Source organism: Polypterus senegalus, chromosome 1 (genome assembly GCF_016835505.1).
Source record: "Polypterus senegalus isolate Bchr_013 chromosome 1, ASM1683550v1, whole genome shotgun sequence".
NCBI classification, from domain to species: Eukaryota; Metazoa; Chordata; class Cladistia; order Polypteriformes; family Polypteridae; genus Polypterus; species Polypterus senegalus.
Window position 1 is genome coordinate 81,557,216 of NC_053154.1, and position 17,854 is coordinate 81,575,069.

A 17,854-nucleotide genomic window follows, 5' to 3' on the forward strand; every position below is an offset into this window, starting at 1 on the left:
TGGGTACAGTGAAGCCAATTTTATTATTGGTTGTACGAAAATATTTTTTCAGTTGTGTATTTAAAATAAAGTATAGCAGTGGCCAGTATAATTCTTTGAAGTAAAAACAGTTAACTGTTTGACTTAACTGTGCTTTTTTGATTAACATCTTTCTTAAATTTGCTGTAAAAAAAATTGTTAGATTATTGGATAATGATTGCAAAAATGTAAACAAAAAGAATCAGAATGTATGTTTTTGATATACTCATTTATTTCTTGTGTCGATAGGTTTCTCATTGAATATATGTATGTGTACACTTATTTTTTCATGTGTCAAATAATCAAGAAAAAAGAATATTCAGAATAATGAAGACACACATATACAGTGTACAGTATTGCTTCATGATTAGTTAAATAAAACATGTTTGTTTAAGGATGGTGGTACATTCTGTCTTCAGATTCTGGCCCATGTTTTGTCTGTTTGGAGTTTACTCATTCTCCTTATTTTCACACTGATTTTTCTCTGGGAACTCTAATTTTCTTTCCACATCCCAAAAATGTGCATGTAGGGTTAATTTGAGTTTGATTTTCACCTGCTTTGATCTTAAATAACTGCCTCTATTACTTTAAATTATTTGGCTGTTTTTCATGAATAGCTTGCTTTTGGTCTTACCATACCCTTTTTATTTTGTTGCAAATTCTATGGCAGATATGTAAACAATATATTAAAGTAAACTAATTATTATTGTTAATGTAGATAATTGTGCTGTGGATGGTTGGTAGGATTGGATTGGTACTAAAATTTTGACTTCAGGATCTCAGTAATGGTACTGAAGTAAATATAGAATGTGTTATCAGGAAAGCAGGCTGTGTGACTTTAATTTCATGTTTGTTCTGAAGAGCACAAGACTTCTTTCAGGGAACAGAGGTCATCGGCAGAAGTGACAGACTACTTGGTGATACTTGATTTATTATATTTCTACTGTAAAAGTTACAAATAACTTTTTAAAACCAATGATGGCTTCTCTTGGGTTAGAATGCATCTAGTTCTCTTCATTTCTACTTTAGATGTTGTTAGTGTGCAAAAAAACTTTTAACATTTTAAGGACCCTGTAAGTCCTTAAATAGTTTAAGTAATTGAATAGAATTAAAATGATCAAGTTTATTAGAAAAATTAGTAAAGATCCATGGTATATAAAGGTGTGTGTCAAGTTTTGATTATATCCCTGCTACCTTTAAAAACAAAATCTATGAACAGTTACACTCCAAATTTAACCTTCCAGCATCACATTTCTTTCATTACCTACAAATTAGAAACTTTGTTAAACAAAACCTGCCCGACTTTCCTCACCTACCACCTACGTCTACTCTGGAAAAAATATTGATCAGTCTTGAGGACGACTTAAACAGCATTTCTCTGAAATATAAAAACATTTTAAAGTCCCTCCCTTTTAAAGATCCCAGAGTACAGTGGGAAAAGGATCTCTCACTCAACATCTCAGAAAAGGAATGAAAGGCGGCAATGCACAGAATTCACTCTGGCTCCATATGTGCAATGCATATAATTATTCAACTTAAAATCATTTTTCAACAACATCTGTCTGGATTAAAATTGTCCAAAATGTTTCCAGGGCAAGATCCAACCTGTAATGCAATCAAGTTCCAGCCTCATTGGGTCATATGTTTTGGGCGTGCACCAAATTAACATTATTTTGGACCAAAATCTTAAAATGCCTTTCAGACAGCCTGGTGTCATAATCTCTCCTAATCCACTAACAGCAGTGTTTGGTGTACCTCCAGATGGGCTTAAAGTGGAGAAGGACAAGCAAACTGTAATTGCCTTTACTTCACTATTGGCACGTAGACTTATCTTGCTCAACTGGAAGAATCCCAACTCACCTCTTTTCAGTCACTGGGTAACTACTACGTGAATTTGGAAAATTTTAAATACTCAATTGGAGGATCTGTGCAAAACCTTTTTAAAACCTAGCAGGATCTAATTAATAATATTTTAAAATAAGCGCTAAATTGAGGAAGATAATTCTCTTCCCTTTTTATTCTATTTATTTACTTACTTATCTTTTCTACTATTAAAGTTTCACTATGTTGGCCTAGCTCTCTTGACATGATTTGAACCTAGTTTTGTAAAAATTTGACTTGCTTGTATTGAATCTTGTTTGATTTTAATAAGTTCAATAAAATGCTTAAAAAAATTATAAAAAATTATTTTGGCCACTCTTACAGATAGATGCTGTTTTGGCGAGAGTACCATTAACACAAACATTTAAATTTGCACAATTCATGCACACACCTGCACGATGTGAACTGATCTCAACAGAGCAGACCTTATCGCTAGCCCTGAACACACGAAGGTAAGTCAGTACAGATATGAAAGGGAAATAAACAATAGAACTCCAACCAGTAATTGCTATCGTACACATGCCCTACAAGTGGCTATGTATATGCTCCACTATACCTACAATGATGCATTAGATTCAAAAATAAATCCAATGATTAAAAAAAAAATAGTGGCATAACATACGCTGGCCGGTAGTGTTTCTTCTTTTCTGTAATGATCAATGATAAAGTATAATATTAAAATAACTTTATATATATCTTATTTTTCAAGAGTTTCAGAGGTGTTCATCAGTGCTCTGATCGCCCACTCAGCTCTGCAGGAATAAAAGTTTGACTCACTTGTGGCTGCTCATTAATTAAAAAAAAATAGATGATGTAGTGGAATAGTATTCCGGCCACAACTCATAAATGTACACCCTTGTTGTTTTTGTTTGTTTTTCAGTAGAAGATTCAGATTAGTTTGTTATTTTATGCAAGATGAAGCTGCAAATGCTTCACCTGGTATGTCTCATTTGAACTAACAAATTAATACCCCTTCCCATAATCCCAAATGTTCATTGTTGGTAATCATGACCTCAAACCATTTGACATTTGTTGAAAATGGGGAATTTGACCTATTAGAATTAAAGGCCAGAAGCACCACAGAATTAACATAACACAAGAATTAACTACTAAATAAAAAAATAGTTTTGTAGTGAAAACCTGCAGTCACAATGGCCCTCAAGGTAATTGAGTTTGTTATACCTGTCTTAACGAACTGAGCCAAGATAAGGATCTTGCCAGTGGGGTTGCTTATTTTTTTAAATATTGACACAGCCCTACTAAAAGTAATATTTGTCATAAAGAAAATAAACAGCTCAGCAAATTATTTCTAAACAAAGTACCCTTAATTGCTCTACATTCATAAAAGTGTAGGTCACATCACCTGCATTTGCTAGCTGATACTTTTGTTGTACAACGTTCTTTGTTTTTGTGTGTTTTCAATGTGCAGCTGATAACATACAGTGCATCCGGAAAGTATTCACAGCACATCACTTTTTCCACATTTTGTTATGTTACAGCCTTATTCCAAAATGGATTAAATTCATTTTTTTCCTCAGAATTCTACACACAACACCCCATAATGACAACGTGAAAAAAGTTTACTTGAGATTTTTGCAAATTTATTACAGATAAAAAAATTGAGAAAGCACATGTACATAAGTATTCACAGCCTTTGCCATGAAGCTCAAAATTGAGCTCGTGTGCATCCCGTTTCCCCTGATCATCCTTGAGATGTTTCTGCACCTTAATTGGAGTCTACCTGTGGTAAATTCAGTTGATTGGACATGATTTGGAAAGGCACACACCTGTCTATATAAGGTCCCACAGTTGACAGTTCATGTCAGAGCACAAACCAAGCATGAAGTGAAAGGAATTGTCTGTAGACCTCCGAGACAGGATTGTCTCGAGGCACAAATCTGGAGAAGGTTACAGAAAAATTTCTGCTGCTTTGAAGGTCCCAATGAGCACAGTGACCTCCATCATCTGTACGTGGAAGAAGTTTGAAACCACCAGGACTCTTCCTAGAGCTGGCTGGCCATCTAAACTGAGCAATCGGGGGAGAAGGGCCTTAGTCAGGGAGGTGACCAAGAACCCGATGGTCACTCTATCAGAGCTCCAGAGGTCCTCTGTGGATAGAGGAGAACCTTCCAGAAAGACAACCATTTCTGCAGCAATCCACCAATCAGGCCTGTATGGTAGAGTGGCCAGACGGAAGCCACTCCTTAGTAAAAGGCACATGGCAGCCCACCTGGAGTTTGCCAAAAGGCACCTGAAGGACTCTCAGACCATGAGAAACAAAATTCTCTGGTCTGATGAGACAAAGATTGAACTCTTTGGTGTGAATGCCAGGCATCACGTTTGGAGGAAACCAGGCACCGCTCATCACCAGGCCAATACCATCCCTACAGTGAAGCATGGTGGTGGAGCATTATGCTGTGGGGATGTTTTTCGGTGGCAACAACTGGGAGACTAGTCAGGATAAAGGGAAAGATGACTGCAGCAATGTACAGAGACATCCTGGATGAAAACCTGCTCCAGAGCACTCTTGACCACAGACTTTGGCGACGGTTCATCTTTCAGCAGGACAACGACCCTAAGCACACAGCCAAGATATCAAATGAGTGGCTTCAGGACGACTCTGTAAATGTCCTTGAGTGGCCCAGCCAGAGCCCAGACTTGTATCCAATTGAACATCTCTGGAGAGATCTTAAAATGGCTGAGCACCGACGCTTCCCATCCAACCTGATGGAGCTTGAGAGGTGCTGCAAAGAGGAATGGGCGAAACTGGCCAAGGATAGGTGTGCCAAGCTTGTGGCATCATATTTAAAAAGACTCGAGGCTGTAATTGCTGCCAAAGGTGCATCGACAAAGTATTGAGCAAAGGCTGTGAATACTTATGTTCATGTGATTTCTCAGTTTTTTTTTATTTTTAATAAATTTTCAAAAACCTTAAGTAAACTTTTTTCACGTTGTCATTATGGGGTGTTGTGTGTTTAATTCTGAAGAAAAAAATTAACGCAATCCATTTTGGAATAAGGCTGTAACATAACAAAATATGGAAAAAGTGATGCGCTGTAAATACTTTCCGGATGCACTGTAGCATTTCACACAAGTGCAAGAATAGTATACTAATATCAGGAACCCAGTACTTTTTATCCATTACCTGTTACCTGATATTAACACAGCAATAATAAACATGTACAAAGATTTTTAAAGGTCAGATTGTTTTAGCTTGTCCTTGCGGACAGAGCAAGTTAAAAAATACATTGGTCTTAGTTTTGTTTAGAAGTATAAAACTGGTATTTTTTAAATCTCTTTTTATCTCTCTGTCTATTAAAAAGAGGTTTTTCTGGGTTGACCCAGGTTTTGTGGTTTTAAAAAGATACTATAAATATATTTTAGGAACATCAAGCGTCATAATCTTGTGCTTCCATTGATTGTTTCCTGAACCTTAATGTTTCTTGCAGCCTACAAGCCGATCTCTGACGTCCATCCTAGGGAAGAGCAACCTACAATTTGCTGGCATGGCAATAAACTTGACAATCTCAACCAGTAGTCTGAACCTAATGGCCACTGAATGCAAACAGGTATGAGTCCAAATTTCTGATTGGGGTCCTTTTTTGCTGCTTGTTATGCATGTGTAAGCCTCATGTTCGGTAGCTTTGCCTGTTTGTCCTATACAGCATGCAAAGGTTTAGCTCAAAGAACCAGTCTTGCTGTTCTTTACAAAAGTAAGCTAGCTACCATCTGTTCCCCAAACTGAAGATTACATCATTGGATATAGTTTGTCAGTGTTGAAAATGTCACATAAGCTACAGAAGACTATTTACACAAGCAAGATAAAGTATTTTATTTAAGTGGCAGAGAAAAGCTTTGTTAATATTACAAGTGTTTCATGAGTATTAAACTTTCTATATTTTTTGGGTTATTTACTTTAATTCATGTTCACAATGTTTTTATCATTCCACATATGTACACATAGGACATGTTTTGTGAGGAGGTCAAAATTTCAAACTAGAGTTTTCAACAGACTTGCTCCTTTTAGCCATCCTTGCAATAAAGAATCCTTGGCTCTTGTGTATGTATTTGTGTTTCTATAAATAATGCCTTGCAGACATTTTCAGAAATCTAAATACTTATTAACAAGTCATTTTTTTGATATTAACATTGTTTTATGTTAGAAAAGAAATTGGAAGATTAAAAGAAATATGCATTTGCTTAAATATTGAATTCCCCAACCTTTAAAAGCAATAAAGACTCTGCCTTAAGTCTTTTGGTGTATGTATGCACCAGGTTTTAGAGTAATTTTTTGCTCATTCTTACAGGAAGATTTACTACTGGGTTTGTTGGGGATAGTCAGAAGATACTTGTGCCCTGTAATTTTCAAATAGTACCACATATTCTCTGTGTCTGGTTGAGAACAGAGTTTGACTGGGCCATTGTAGGACACCTTCATTTTTGTTCTTTAGACACACTGTGGCTTTTGACTTATGTCTAGGATCATTATCCTGCTGAAGTATTAACTTTTCCTAAGCTTTAGTTTTTAAGCATACTGTAGCATTTTATCTTACTGTATTTGTTTGTATTTTTCACCATCCATTTTTCTTACTATTTTTAACAAATTTAATATTTCCTGCTGGTGGGGGGAAAAAGCCCATCAGCATAATAATGTTACCAACATACTTTATGTAGGAATCATGTTTTTTTTGAGTTGTGGGCAGTGTTGCATTTGTGCTACTCATGTTTTTGAGGATTGGTCATAAAAGCTTCATGTTGTTTCTGTGATCACAAAAGCTTTTCCTTACAACTGGGTCACTGTCATCCATTTTGGCAAGCTTTGGAACCAAGATCATTAATCAGTAGCCCACAGGCCAGATCCTGCCTGGGTGGTAATTGTTAGGAAAAAGGGGAATTACCTACTGAGTTTTGTACCAAAGAATTTGAACACTTTCACTTACTCAACTTAGGCCACAAGAATTTGGCATGGCATAAGTGCTCATCCGTCCTGCTCAATCCACTCTACTCTCTATTTCAAAGGTGTAGGAAGAAAAAAAAACAGTAGGTTTTGTAGCTTTGGAACAGTATTTTGTGGCAAATTCTCTGTGTTCATGTATCATAACCAAGTCTTTTGGTTATTTAATAGGTATTTGAGCTTCATTTCACAATAGTTATAGGTATTTCACATGCAATGTCAATTTATTTATATAGCACATTTAAAACAACATAGGAATGCTGTGGCCAAAGTGCTTTGCAATAAAAGAGGAAAAACATACAATTAACATAAATAGAAATAAAATAAAAAAACATAAATAAAATACTGTAAATAATAAATAGAAGTAAGATTACATAATCACAATGCGGAAACCATCAGTATTACTGAAGGTCACAGAAAGCAAGTGAATAGAAATGAGTCTTTATTTTTTTTTTGAACAGTTCAATTGTAGACGACTCCTTTATGTAATGAGGTAAAGAGTTCCACAGGCGAGGAGCAGCAGCTACAAAAGCCCTGTCCCCCTTAGTTTTACACTTAGTACGAGAGACAATAAGAGACAACTGACCAGATGATCTAAGCACTCTAGACGGCTGGTGTAAAGCACACAATTCAGATAAATAGGCAGGAGGAAGCCCATGTAAAGATTTAAAAACTAGCAATAAGATTTTAAAATCAATTCAAAAACTGACAGGCAGCCAGTGTAAAGAAGCTAATATTGGAGAAACAGAATCAGACTTTCTTGCCCCAACCAGAAAGCGAGCGACAGCATTGTGGACCAACTGTAACCTGTGTATCAGGGATTTGCTAATCCCAGAATACAACAAGTTGCTGTAATCAAGGCGAGAAAAGATAAAAGCATGAGTAGCTTTCTCACGATCCCTAGAAGATAAAAAAGGCTTGATCTTACCTAAAAGACGAAGCTGGAAAAGCAACTCTTAACTATAGAATTAATCTGTTTCTCAAAATAGAGGTTACTGTCAAAAATAACACCAAGATTGCGGACTTGAGGTTCGCAAAAGACAGAGAAAGAGCCGAGAAATCCAAGACCAATTTGGCTTTAGCTGATGGACCCACTATAAGCACCTCCGTTTTATTTTGATTCAGATCAAGAAAATTATTAGCCATCCAGGATCTAAGTTCAAAAAGACAGTTGTGCAGTTGATGCATTGCAGAGTTGCAGAAGGGAATATAAATCTGTGTATCATCAGCATAGCAGTGAAAAGAAATGTTAAATTTCCTAAAAATAGCGCCAATATTTTTCATTAACACCTATAAATACTGTTGTTACTCTGACCACTAAGAAAATATTTAGGTGAGAATCTGAAGGGGAAGCATGTGTGCTGGAATGACATGAAAGGAGATTTGCCTAATGGCATAGTAGGTTGGACTTGAAAGTTGTTAAAAGCCAGACAGCACAGTGGTAAAATCTCACAAAGACTGCAAGAAGATTTAAGTACTTTATTGGGTGTCTCCTGATGCAAGCAGTGGGAGTTAGTCTGGGTCTTCATCATGAACAGTCCTTTAAAGGGCTATTAACCTCCTTAGCGTTAGACCCGAGTTTTACTCGGGCTGCTAAAACCGTGCTAAAAGCATTAGTCCTGAGTGTCACTTGGGCAACTACACAGATGCGTCTTGTGTAAGTGTTACAACCGAGAGTCACTCAGGCTGTAAAAGTGCTGTCAGTGCTGCCATTCTTTGGAGAAATTATATCTGATGTCTGATCTGAAATATAGTCTATATGGCGTTGCTGCGTCTACTTTGATAGATGCTCTGCTGGATCAAGGTTACTGTATACAATTTTTACACTTTGCTACAAAGAAAGACTGACACATATGGAACAGTGAGTCCTAACCACCGTTGGCATATCTGAAGTCTGGCAGAGCTAAATTACAGTGAGGAATGCTAATAGCTTGGCATTAGGGTAAAGTGCTTGCACTGAAATGAAAGGACAAGAAAGACATTTGTCATCTTAGCACTGTACATAATGCAGCTACAGTCACTGTACAGGCAAAAGGCAACAAGCAGGTTACGAAGCCTTGTGCTGAGGCTGACTACAATAGCACGATGGGTGGCATAAATCATGTGGATCAAGAATCGACTCTCTATCCTGTTATGCAGAGGCAACAAAAGAAATACTATAAAAAGATATTTTGTCATCTGATGAAACAGTGCATTTGGAATGCATTCATATTATAAAAACAAAAAGCTGGGAAATCTGTATCTCATGCAAACTTTACATGCCAGCTTGTAGAACAATCCACTGTCCACACTATTGCTAAAGAGACATGGTCAACCAGGCACATCATGGATCAATCAGAGAGTCTTCTTGGTTGACATTTTATTGATTACAGTAATCCTCGCTATATCGCGCTTCGACTTTCGCGGCTTCACTCTATCGCGGATTTTAAATGTAAGCATATCTAAATATATATCACAGATTTTTCGCTGGTTCGCAGCTTTCTGCAGACAATGGGTCTTTTAATTTATGGTACATGCTTCCTAAGTTTGTTTGCCCAGTTGATTTCATACAAGGGACGCTATTGGCGGATGGCTTAGAAGCTACCCAATCAGAGCATGTATTACATCTATACTAATAAAAGGCAAAGCCCTCACTCACTCACTCACTGACTCATCACTAATTCTCCAACTTCCCGTGTAGGTAGAAGGCTGAAATTTGGCAGGCTTATTCCTTACAGCTTACTTACAAAAGTTGGGCAGGTTTCATTTCGAAATTCTACGCGTAAGGGTCATAACTGGAAGCTATTTTTCTCCATATAATGTAATGGAGTTGAGTTGGAGATGGCCGTGGGGGGCGGAGTTTCGTGTGACATCATCACGCCTCCTACGTAAGTACGTAGAGAACAAGGAAGAACTCCAAACAGCGATGAGCACAAAACGCCATTTCACAATTGAGAAGGCAGAAAAACATTATGAAACAAATGATGCATACAAGCATATTCATAAGTACAGCTACTGCGGAAACAAAGCACGGCGTGAACCGTACGTTTATATTAAATTAAGTTCATAGACAGGCTGCCACTAGCGTTTGTAATTTAGTACCTGCCCATATAAGGCCGCCCATCAGCGCAATCCAATACAAACACTGCCGGTAAATATTCACGGGTGAAGGACTGTGCTTATGCAGAGGAAGATGAGATGGTCAGGGTGGTGTTTGGCACAAACTCATTGAAACTGCGAGAGAAACTTTTAAGTGCCGGGTCTTAGCTGACATTACACGAGATGGCACCAGCACAGCTGGGAACCTTCGATGCAAGAACACCAAGCGGCTCACGTGAACTGACGCAGTGCACAGACAAAAGCAACAGTTCCAAAGAGTGCTGAACAAAACCAATTACACAATTGAGAAGGCAGCAAAAAATATGAAGCGCCTGATACATACAATCATATTCATAAGTGCAGCTACTGCGGAAACAAAGCACACGGTGGAAAAAGTGAATGTCCTGCTAAAGGAAGACAGTGTAAAAAAAACCCTGCATGCAGTTTGTCACATCTCAGATAAAGAGGAAGACGAGCTGTTTATTGATGCAGTAAGAAACTAATCGATGAATGAAACCTCTTATCTTTACAACGATTGACAAACACGGAATGTAACTTGAACACAACACATACAAATACGACCTGATTGAAACAAATAATGATAATCAAATCCTTGATGACAGCAACATTCAATAACACTCACAAAACAATTACTGTATATTGACAATCATGTTACGTTATTTTTAAAATGTTCCCTTTTCTTTTTCATAACTTCTACTTCTCCACTGCGATACGTGGGATACCCCGATCTACAGTACATACTCTCGCATAGACAAGCCACATGCTGTGGCGCAATTGTAGAGTCTTCGCCTCTAACGCCGACATTCGAGGTTCGATTCCCGAGAGGGGTTGTACGCGCGCTTCACGATTCATTTTACCTTCGTATCTCCTTGGTTTGGGACGTATGGAAAAAATACTCGGTTAACGCAGAATCATGTTACGCTATTTTTAAAATGTTTCCCTTTCTTAGCACAAGCACAGCTGAGAAGCTTCAATGCATGTACTCCATAACGCGTTAAAAATAACGATTTAATCACACTTTCAATTCCAAGCAAACGGAACTTTTGTCAATGCATGATTTCCTGGTACATCCATTACACTGATGCACACATCACAGCTACAAAAATGTTAGAGTCGGAATAAAGCGCTCCTCCTACGACTGATCATTTCGACTACCGAGCGAAGCCTTGATAAAAGCATGGTTTTGTGCACACTGAAAAGCAAGCAAAATTAGATGCATTACAGAAAGCGGACTTTGTGGCTCTTACTGGGGATCATTGGACTTCCGTGACCGTTAGTAATTCTAATTACATCTAATTACAAAATGTTCAATGATCACACTGTTTTAGCCTAATGTACAAAATAATTTTGGCTAATGTTACTCAGAGTTTAAAGATTAAGTTGGTCAAATTACCTTTTATGTTTCTGACTTATTTTTTTAAGAAGAAAAACTGCACTTTATGTTGAAATTTTTGTTATTATTATTTAAAGACAATACTATTCTGAAAATGTACTTAAAGTACTTAAACTACCACTTTATTTTTAAGTCTGCCCAATTTTAACCAGGGATGATATTTTTGTTTCTGTTTTGAATTCAAATGCAGTTTAAAAGCTTTTTTTCAGAAATTAAAACAGCTTCAGTTTACAATATTCATGTCCATGTCTATTATTTGATTCTGTAAGCCCACTAAAACCCTTTTAAATTAAAAAAAAACATTTGCAATTTGGGGCAAATTTACGTGTGCGATTACATACGATTAATCAAGATTAATTCTTACACAGCCTCTAATTAATTGGATTAATTTTTTTAATCGAGTCCCACCCCTAATATATATATATGTAAATATATATGTAGATTTGTATATATATGTGTATATACAGTATATATGTAGATATGTATATGTGTATATACAGTATGTATGTATGTGTGTGTGTGTGTATATATATATATATATATATATATATATATATATACAGTATGTGTATATATATGCATATGTATATATATATGCCAGCAACACTCATGACAATGACAAAACAATTACATTGTCAATCATGTTACGTTATTAATAAAATGTTTTCTTTTCTTTCTACTTCTCCGCTGCCAATTGCAGGTATTTTGCTATATATATATAGATAGATAGATAGATATAAATAGATAGATATGACAATAACACTCATATCAATGACAAAACAATTACATTAACAATCATCTTACGTTATTTTTAAAATGTTTGCTTTTCTTTTTCATAACTTCTTTAACACACTACTTCTCCGCTGCGAAGCGCGGGTATTCTGCTAGTATTAAATAAAACTCCTCAATGATATACGATGTGCTTCCCGCGCGGTGCTTGATTGTTTGCTTTTTTCTGTCTTTCTCACTCTCTCTGCCTGACGGAGGGGGTGTGAGCAGAGGGGCTGTTTGCACAGAGGCTGTTTGCCTAGAGGATATGGACGCTCCTCTACAAAATGCCGCTTTATCGTGGTGCTTCGGCATACTTAAAAGCACGTATTGATTTTTTGATTGTTTGCTTTTATCTCGCTCTCTCTCTCTGATGGCGCTCCTTTGAAGAGAAGATATGTTTGCATTCTTTTAATTGTGAGAAAGAACTGTCATCTCTGTCTTGTCATGGAGCACAGTTTAAACTTTTGACTAAAGGGCGTTATTTTATGTCTAGAGGGCTCTAATAATGTTAACAGTGTGGGAGAGTTTATAAGGGCTTAAAATATATAAAAATAACCATACAAACATATGGTTTCTACTTCGCGGATTTTCATCTATCGCGGTGGGTTCTGGAACGCAACCCCCGCGATCGAGGAGGGATTACTGTATATACCTCCAACAGAAAAACAAAAACAGAATTAAACTCCTGTACCTGTGTATTGTGCTGTTCAAAAACTGAGAAATCTGGAAAGAAAATCTTTGACGTTGGATTATGTCTTTCATTTTGCTTTAAGATTTACCACACAAAGGGGTAATTTTGAGATTATGTACTGTTTTAGCATCATTAGTAGTATTTTTATTGCTGTTATTGTTATTTTTATTATTGTTCATTTGTTATTTTTTTTTCATCATTACTGTTATTATGGTTCATTTCATATTTTTTTTTATTAATCTTTACTATTATCATCCATCCATCCATTATCCAACCTGCTATATCCTAACACAGGGTCACGGGGGTCTGCTGGATCCAATCCCAGCCAACACAGGGCGCAAGGCAGGAACAAATCCCGGGCAGGGCGCCAGTCCACTGCTGGGTACACACACACTCACTCCCACACACCAAGTACACACTAGGGACAATTTAGGTTATCAGTTGTATCATTATTATACCTTTGACATTTAATAAAAATGTAATTTTTCATGCCAAAAAAATGCAAGGCTTGTTGCATGTTTTTTTTGGAATAAAATGCTAAGGAGGTTAATTGTTGCTTGTGACTGTGTCTTTCCTCTAGCACACCTCAGATTGTTCCAATACATTAAATCTGTAAAGGAAAGCCAATATTGAAGGGAGTCAGATACAGCCATCGGGGTGGTTTGATGTAGCTTCATCTAACTGATCATCCAAACATTTGAATATTGATTTGTACCGTATTCCTACTGTATGAACTATGCATTTGTGTTAATTTATTCCAAACTTCTTTGGAATATTCTTTAGTCTCCTTATTAATGGCTGTTCATCAGATTTAAAACCTGTTGTGATGGTTTTTATAAAGAAAATATGTCAATTATTTGGCTAATGCTTTGGTCCATGGGGACTTACAACATTTAAGGTACAATTGGTTACATTTATTTTGCTTTTCCATTTGGAAAACAGTAAGGTGAAGTAACTTGTTCACGCAGTGTCATTAACTGGATTTGAACCCACAACCTTAGGGTTTGATCCAAAGCCCTTAATGCCTACCTTTATGCCAATAATTATTTTAATGACTTAATGGTGGAGGCCAAATGTAATTCTGTTTGTTTTTCACTAGTCTAAACTTTAGGCTTCTGCAACATAGTAATTAAATGCTTAAGCCAAGCAAATATTTTTTTCCTCTTATATAAAAAAGTCACATAAAAAAGAGAGAAATATTTTTTAGGTTTCTGAGCATAAAGTAAATACTGTATCAAAGAAAATGAACTTTCTGTGTTGGGTTTGTTATTCAGTAAAATCAAAAATTTGGTCAAAGCTCTGAATTCCTTCATAGGGCAGTGTATAGGTATATTTAATGCCCTCAGGATATGAACATGTATTGTCATCCTTATATTAATGTACATTACATAAGCATTTACTATGTGTGTGTTGTCTGGAGATGTATATTTAAATGAATGTACAGTATATATTGCTTTTTATTTTTGACTTTCATTTACAGTATATGTATAAATTTAAACACTGTTCTTAGCATGTCAGTAAGAGGTGTGCTATTTAAAAATATAATGTGAATTAAAAAAATAAATGATTGCATCTTGAGCTCACATCCAGTTGTCCATCTTGTACATACACTCTGTAATACATAAAGGTGAATTATTTTTTCATGTAAATACTTTGTTTATTGTTTTTATTCCTTGTGATTGGGTGGAAGGAACACAGGCTGAGTCCCAAGAAGTGTTGTGCTGCCAGCTAGGTCATCCCCATAAATTATAAAGTAAATACTCAAACCAAACAAGTGCATGAGGGTGAAAAAGAGATCTAACATAAATAGCTTTCATGTTAAAATATCCATTTAGTCTTAGACATATGGGTATAATACACTTTACTACTGAATGGATAATGACAAAATACACAGAGAACAAGAGAGGCTCCAAATATCAATATCTAACAGCATTATGGCTTAAAGATTTATATTAAAATTACTACACATATTTACAGTTAGGTTCTGATATGAAGTAATTTTACGGTGTAATGCATTGTCAGGACTGTTAAACTAGTTACGCCTTAATCTACCTACTCCAGTTTTTTAGATTAAACGTTTCAGCATGGGAAAAAATTGATTATTGATCAATTATATTTTTTTTAATTACCTCAAATAGGTAGAGTTTAAAATGTGTCCATTTTTGGTTAGGCTCTTTTTTCTTATCCACGTTTTATTAAAAGATTATGCAAATACAAATTAGTGAAAGCGAAATGATGAAAACATATTATAGTATATAGAGCCACTCTGAGAGAGAGAGAGAGAGACACCAACATTTGTGGCATCTTAGCTTTAAGTGTAATCAAGCATACATTCTTCAGCTGTGAAAAGGATATTGACTTCCTCATTGAGCTTAGTCTCATGAAAAAGATAATTAAGGTGAGGTACTAACAATCAGACCTGACTTGGACCAGACAGACTCAATATAAATTACGCTAACCTTTGACCTTTACCATAAAGATTTATGTTGTTCGTATACAACTTCTAAAAGCACACTAAACTGTGATAATCAGAAATGCATGTAGACAGTCTGTAAAGTATTATAAAACTGTTTCTGAACCACTTTGTCTCCATGAAAACAAAGTAAATCAAAGCTGTCCAAATTTAAAAAGCTTAGCAACCGGTAAACCTTTATGTGTTGAAATCTTGCTAAGAGTAAACCATAGTGTTTTTACTTGAATGAAACAAACAATTGAGGAATAACATCTACAAAACTGCAGGCTTGTGTTGGCTGTTCTAAGGTCAGTGTTCTTAATTCCACTACCAGATAGTCACTGGGCAAAAATGTAATTTTTGACAAAAATGTAAGAGATAAACTGTTACTGTTTGTTAAGAAGATGATTGCTCAAACCAGGACTGCCAAAGTGTTTTTGGATGGCTCTCAAGAATTCAAGAAAAAATTTTCTATGGACAGATGAAGTCTAAAGGAGAAACTTAAGGCTGACATGGGTCACATTAGTGTGGAGAAAAGTAATACTGCATTCCACATTAAGAACCTCATACCAGCTGTTAAGCATGGTTTGGAGACATTTTGCCGCATCACGACTTGGATGACTTGCTATGAATTCCGCTCTGTATCATAGCATTCTTTAGAAGAATGTAAAGCCACCTGTCAGTAAACCAAAACTGAAGCACAGCTGGGTCATGCAGCAAGACAATGATTGAAACACACAAGCACATCTACATCAGAATGGTTGAAGAAAAACAAATTAGGAATGGCCTAGTCAAAATCCATGCATAAATTATATTTAAGATATTGTGGTATGGCCTGAAATGTGCATTTCATGCTTTCAGAAGTAGAAATTTAACTGATTTAAAGCAGTTTCTTAAAAATACTATTCTTTAACCATTCGAGAGAGGCATACTGTAAACTTGGAAAAATATGCAGTTGCAGTTATTGCTGCTAAAGGTGAAATATCTAATAAATTTTCTCTCTGTACATGACAGAATAACTTATTAAGCAGCTTATCTCATTTAGAAGACAGGCAGTTTGATCATCTTAAATTTTTGAAAGAATTCTAATCCCCTGCATGTTTTGATCTAAAATGTGTGCTACATCTGAAATGACAAATTCACATTCCCAGTATTTCCTTGCTCTCTTCATTCTTAATATAGACATCACACCAGTATGCCCCTGGTGTGCTTTTTTTTCATAACTTTACATATGGAGAATGCTACCATCCAAACATATTGGTTCTTTCATTCAGAAGTTATGACTGTTTGTGGCTTTGCATCTTTATTGTACACTTTATTTGAAAAAAATATGTAAATGTCTCTGTTGTAGAGTTCTTTCAAAATAAATAAACTAAGTAGAATTTTGTTACTTATTTTCTACAGATCATAGCCAACCACCACATGCAGTCCATTTCTTTCGCCTCTGGAGGTGACCCAGTAAGTAAACCCTGTCTGTGTTTGTGTTGCAACGTGGGCATTTCTTTAGAATTGGGACTGCATAAGATATCAGCATTCTGGTGTTTGTTTTATTATTTGTATTATTATTTTCTCCAGAAAAGTATAGAAAATGTTCCAGTGACTAATAAAGTATCATGCTTTCCTTGCTATTCTTTATTATTCATGCTAACAACATTAGTAGAAAGTCCGCTACAACTGGTGTACTAGGTTAAACATCATTTCAAATCTATTTCACTTTCCACCTAGCAAGCAAGAAATCATACCATACGGTACCGTACCATACTGGTGGTGTTACCAGTTGCATACATTATTGTAAATTGTAGCGTAGGCAGGGTGTGCTACCCAGTGATCCAGTGAACATCTATATTGAAGTTGAACTTAGGATTTCCTTTATTTTCACATTATCATGAAAATACTTAAAGAATGTCATTACATTTTTTAGCGTTAGAACTGATAATTTATGACACCTTCATTTAGAAACAAAGTTTAAATAACATGAAGCATTTGCAAATAAAGTACAGTATTGCATAAATTTACAAAATCATATAAAATGTGTTTTATATATATATATATATATATATATATATATATATATATATATATATATATATATATATATATATATATATATATATATATATATATATATATATATAGTGGACTTGACCCGGACACAGACAGGCGGACATGTTGTTTGTCACCACCACACGTTTATTATACAAAATATTTACAGATATGGTCACCCAGACCCAGTCCAAAATCAGTGCACAAACCCCAACACAGTCCTGGCCACAAATGCCACTTCTTCGGGCCGCCTCCACTCTTCTCCCTTGCCTTGTCCTCCTTCCACCCGACTCTAGCCTCGAATGAAGGGAGGCAGCCCCTTTTATAACAGCCCCGGATGAGCTCCAGGTGTTCCAAACACTCCCCCGTTGGCCACGCCTCAGCGTGGCGGAAGTGCCGGCTGTTCTCCCGGCAGCTCTTCGGGTGTCCTCCTAAATCTTCCCCCCAGCACTTCCGGGTATGGCGGAAGTGCTGAGGTAACAGGTCCCCAAGGCATTGGGGTGCCTCCTGGCGGTGACCACGGGCCCCTACAGGGTGGGGCTTCCATGCCCT

General features: G+C 36.3%; 1 protein-coding gene across 4 annotated transcripts in view; it reads left to right on the forward strand.

Moving 5' to 3' along the window:
• shc1 (SHC (Src homology 2 domain containing) transforming protein 1) overlaps positions 1-17,854 on the forward strand; it is a 118,597-nt gene that overhangs the window by 82,664 nt on the left and 18,079 nt on the right. For all 4 annotated transcript variants that reach the window (XM_039752138.1, XM_039752147.1, XM_039752132.1 and 1 more), the window contains 2 exons: positions 5,349-5,468; positions 16,664-16,717. In XM_039752138.1, coding sequence (XP_039608072.1) covers positions 5,349-5,468; positions 16,664-16,717 — 174 coding nt within the window. The remainder of the gene's footprint in view (positions 1-5,348; positions 5,469-16,663; positions 16,718-17,854) is intronic.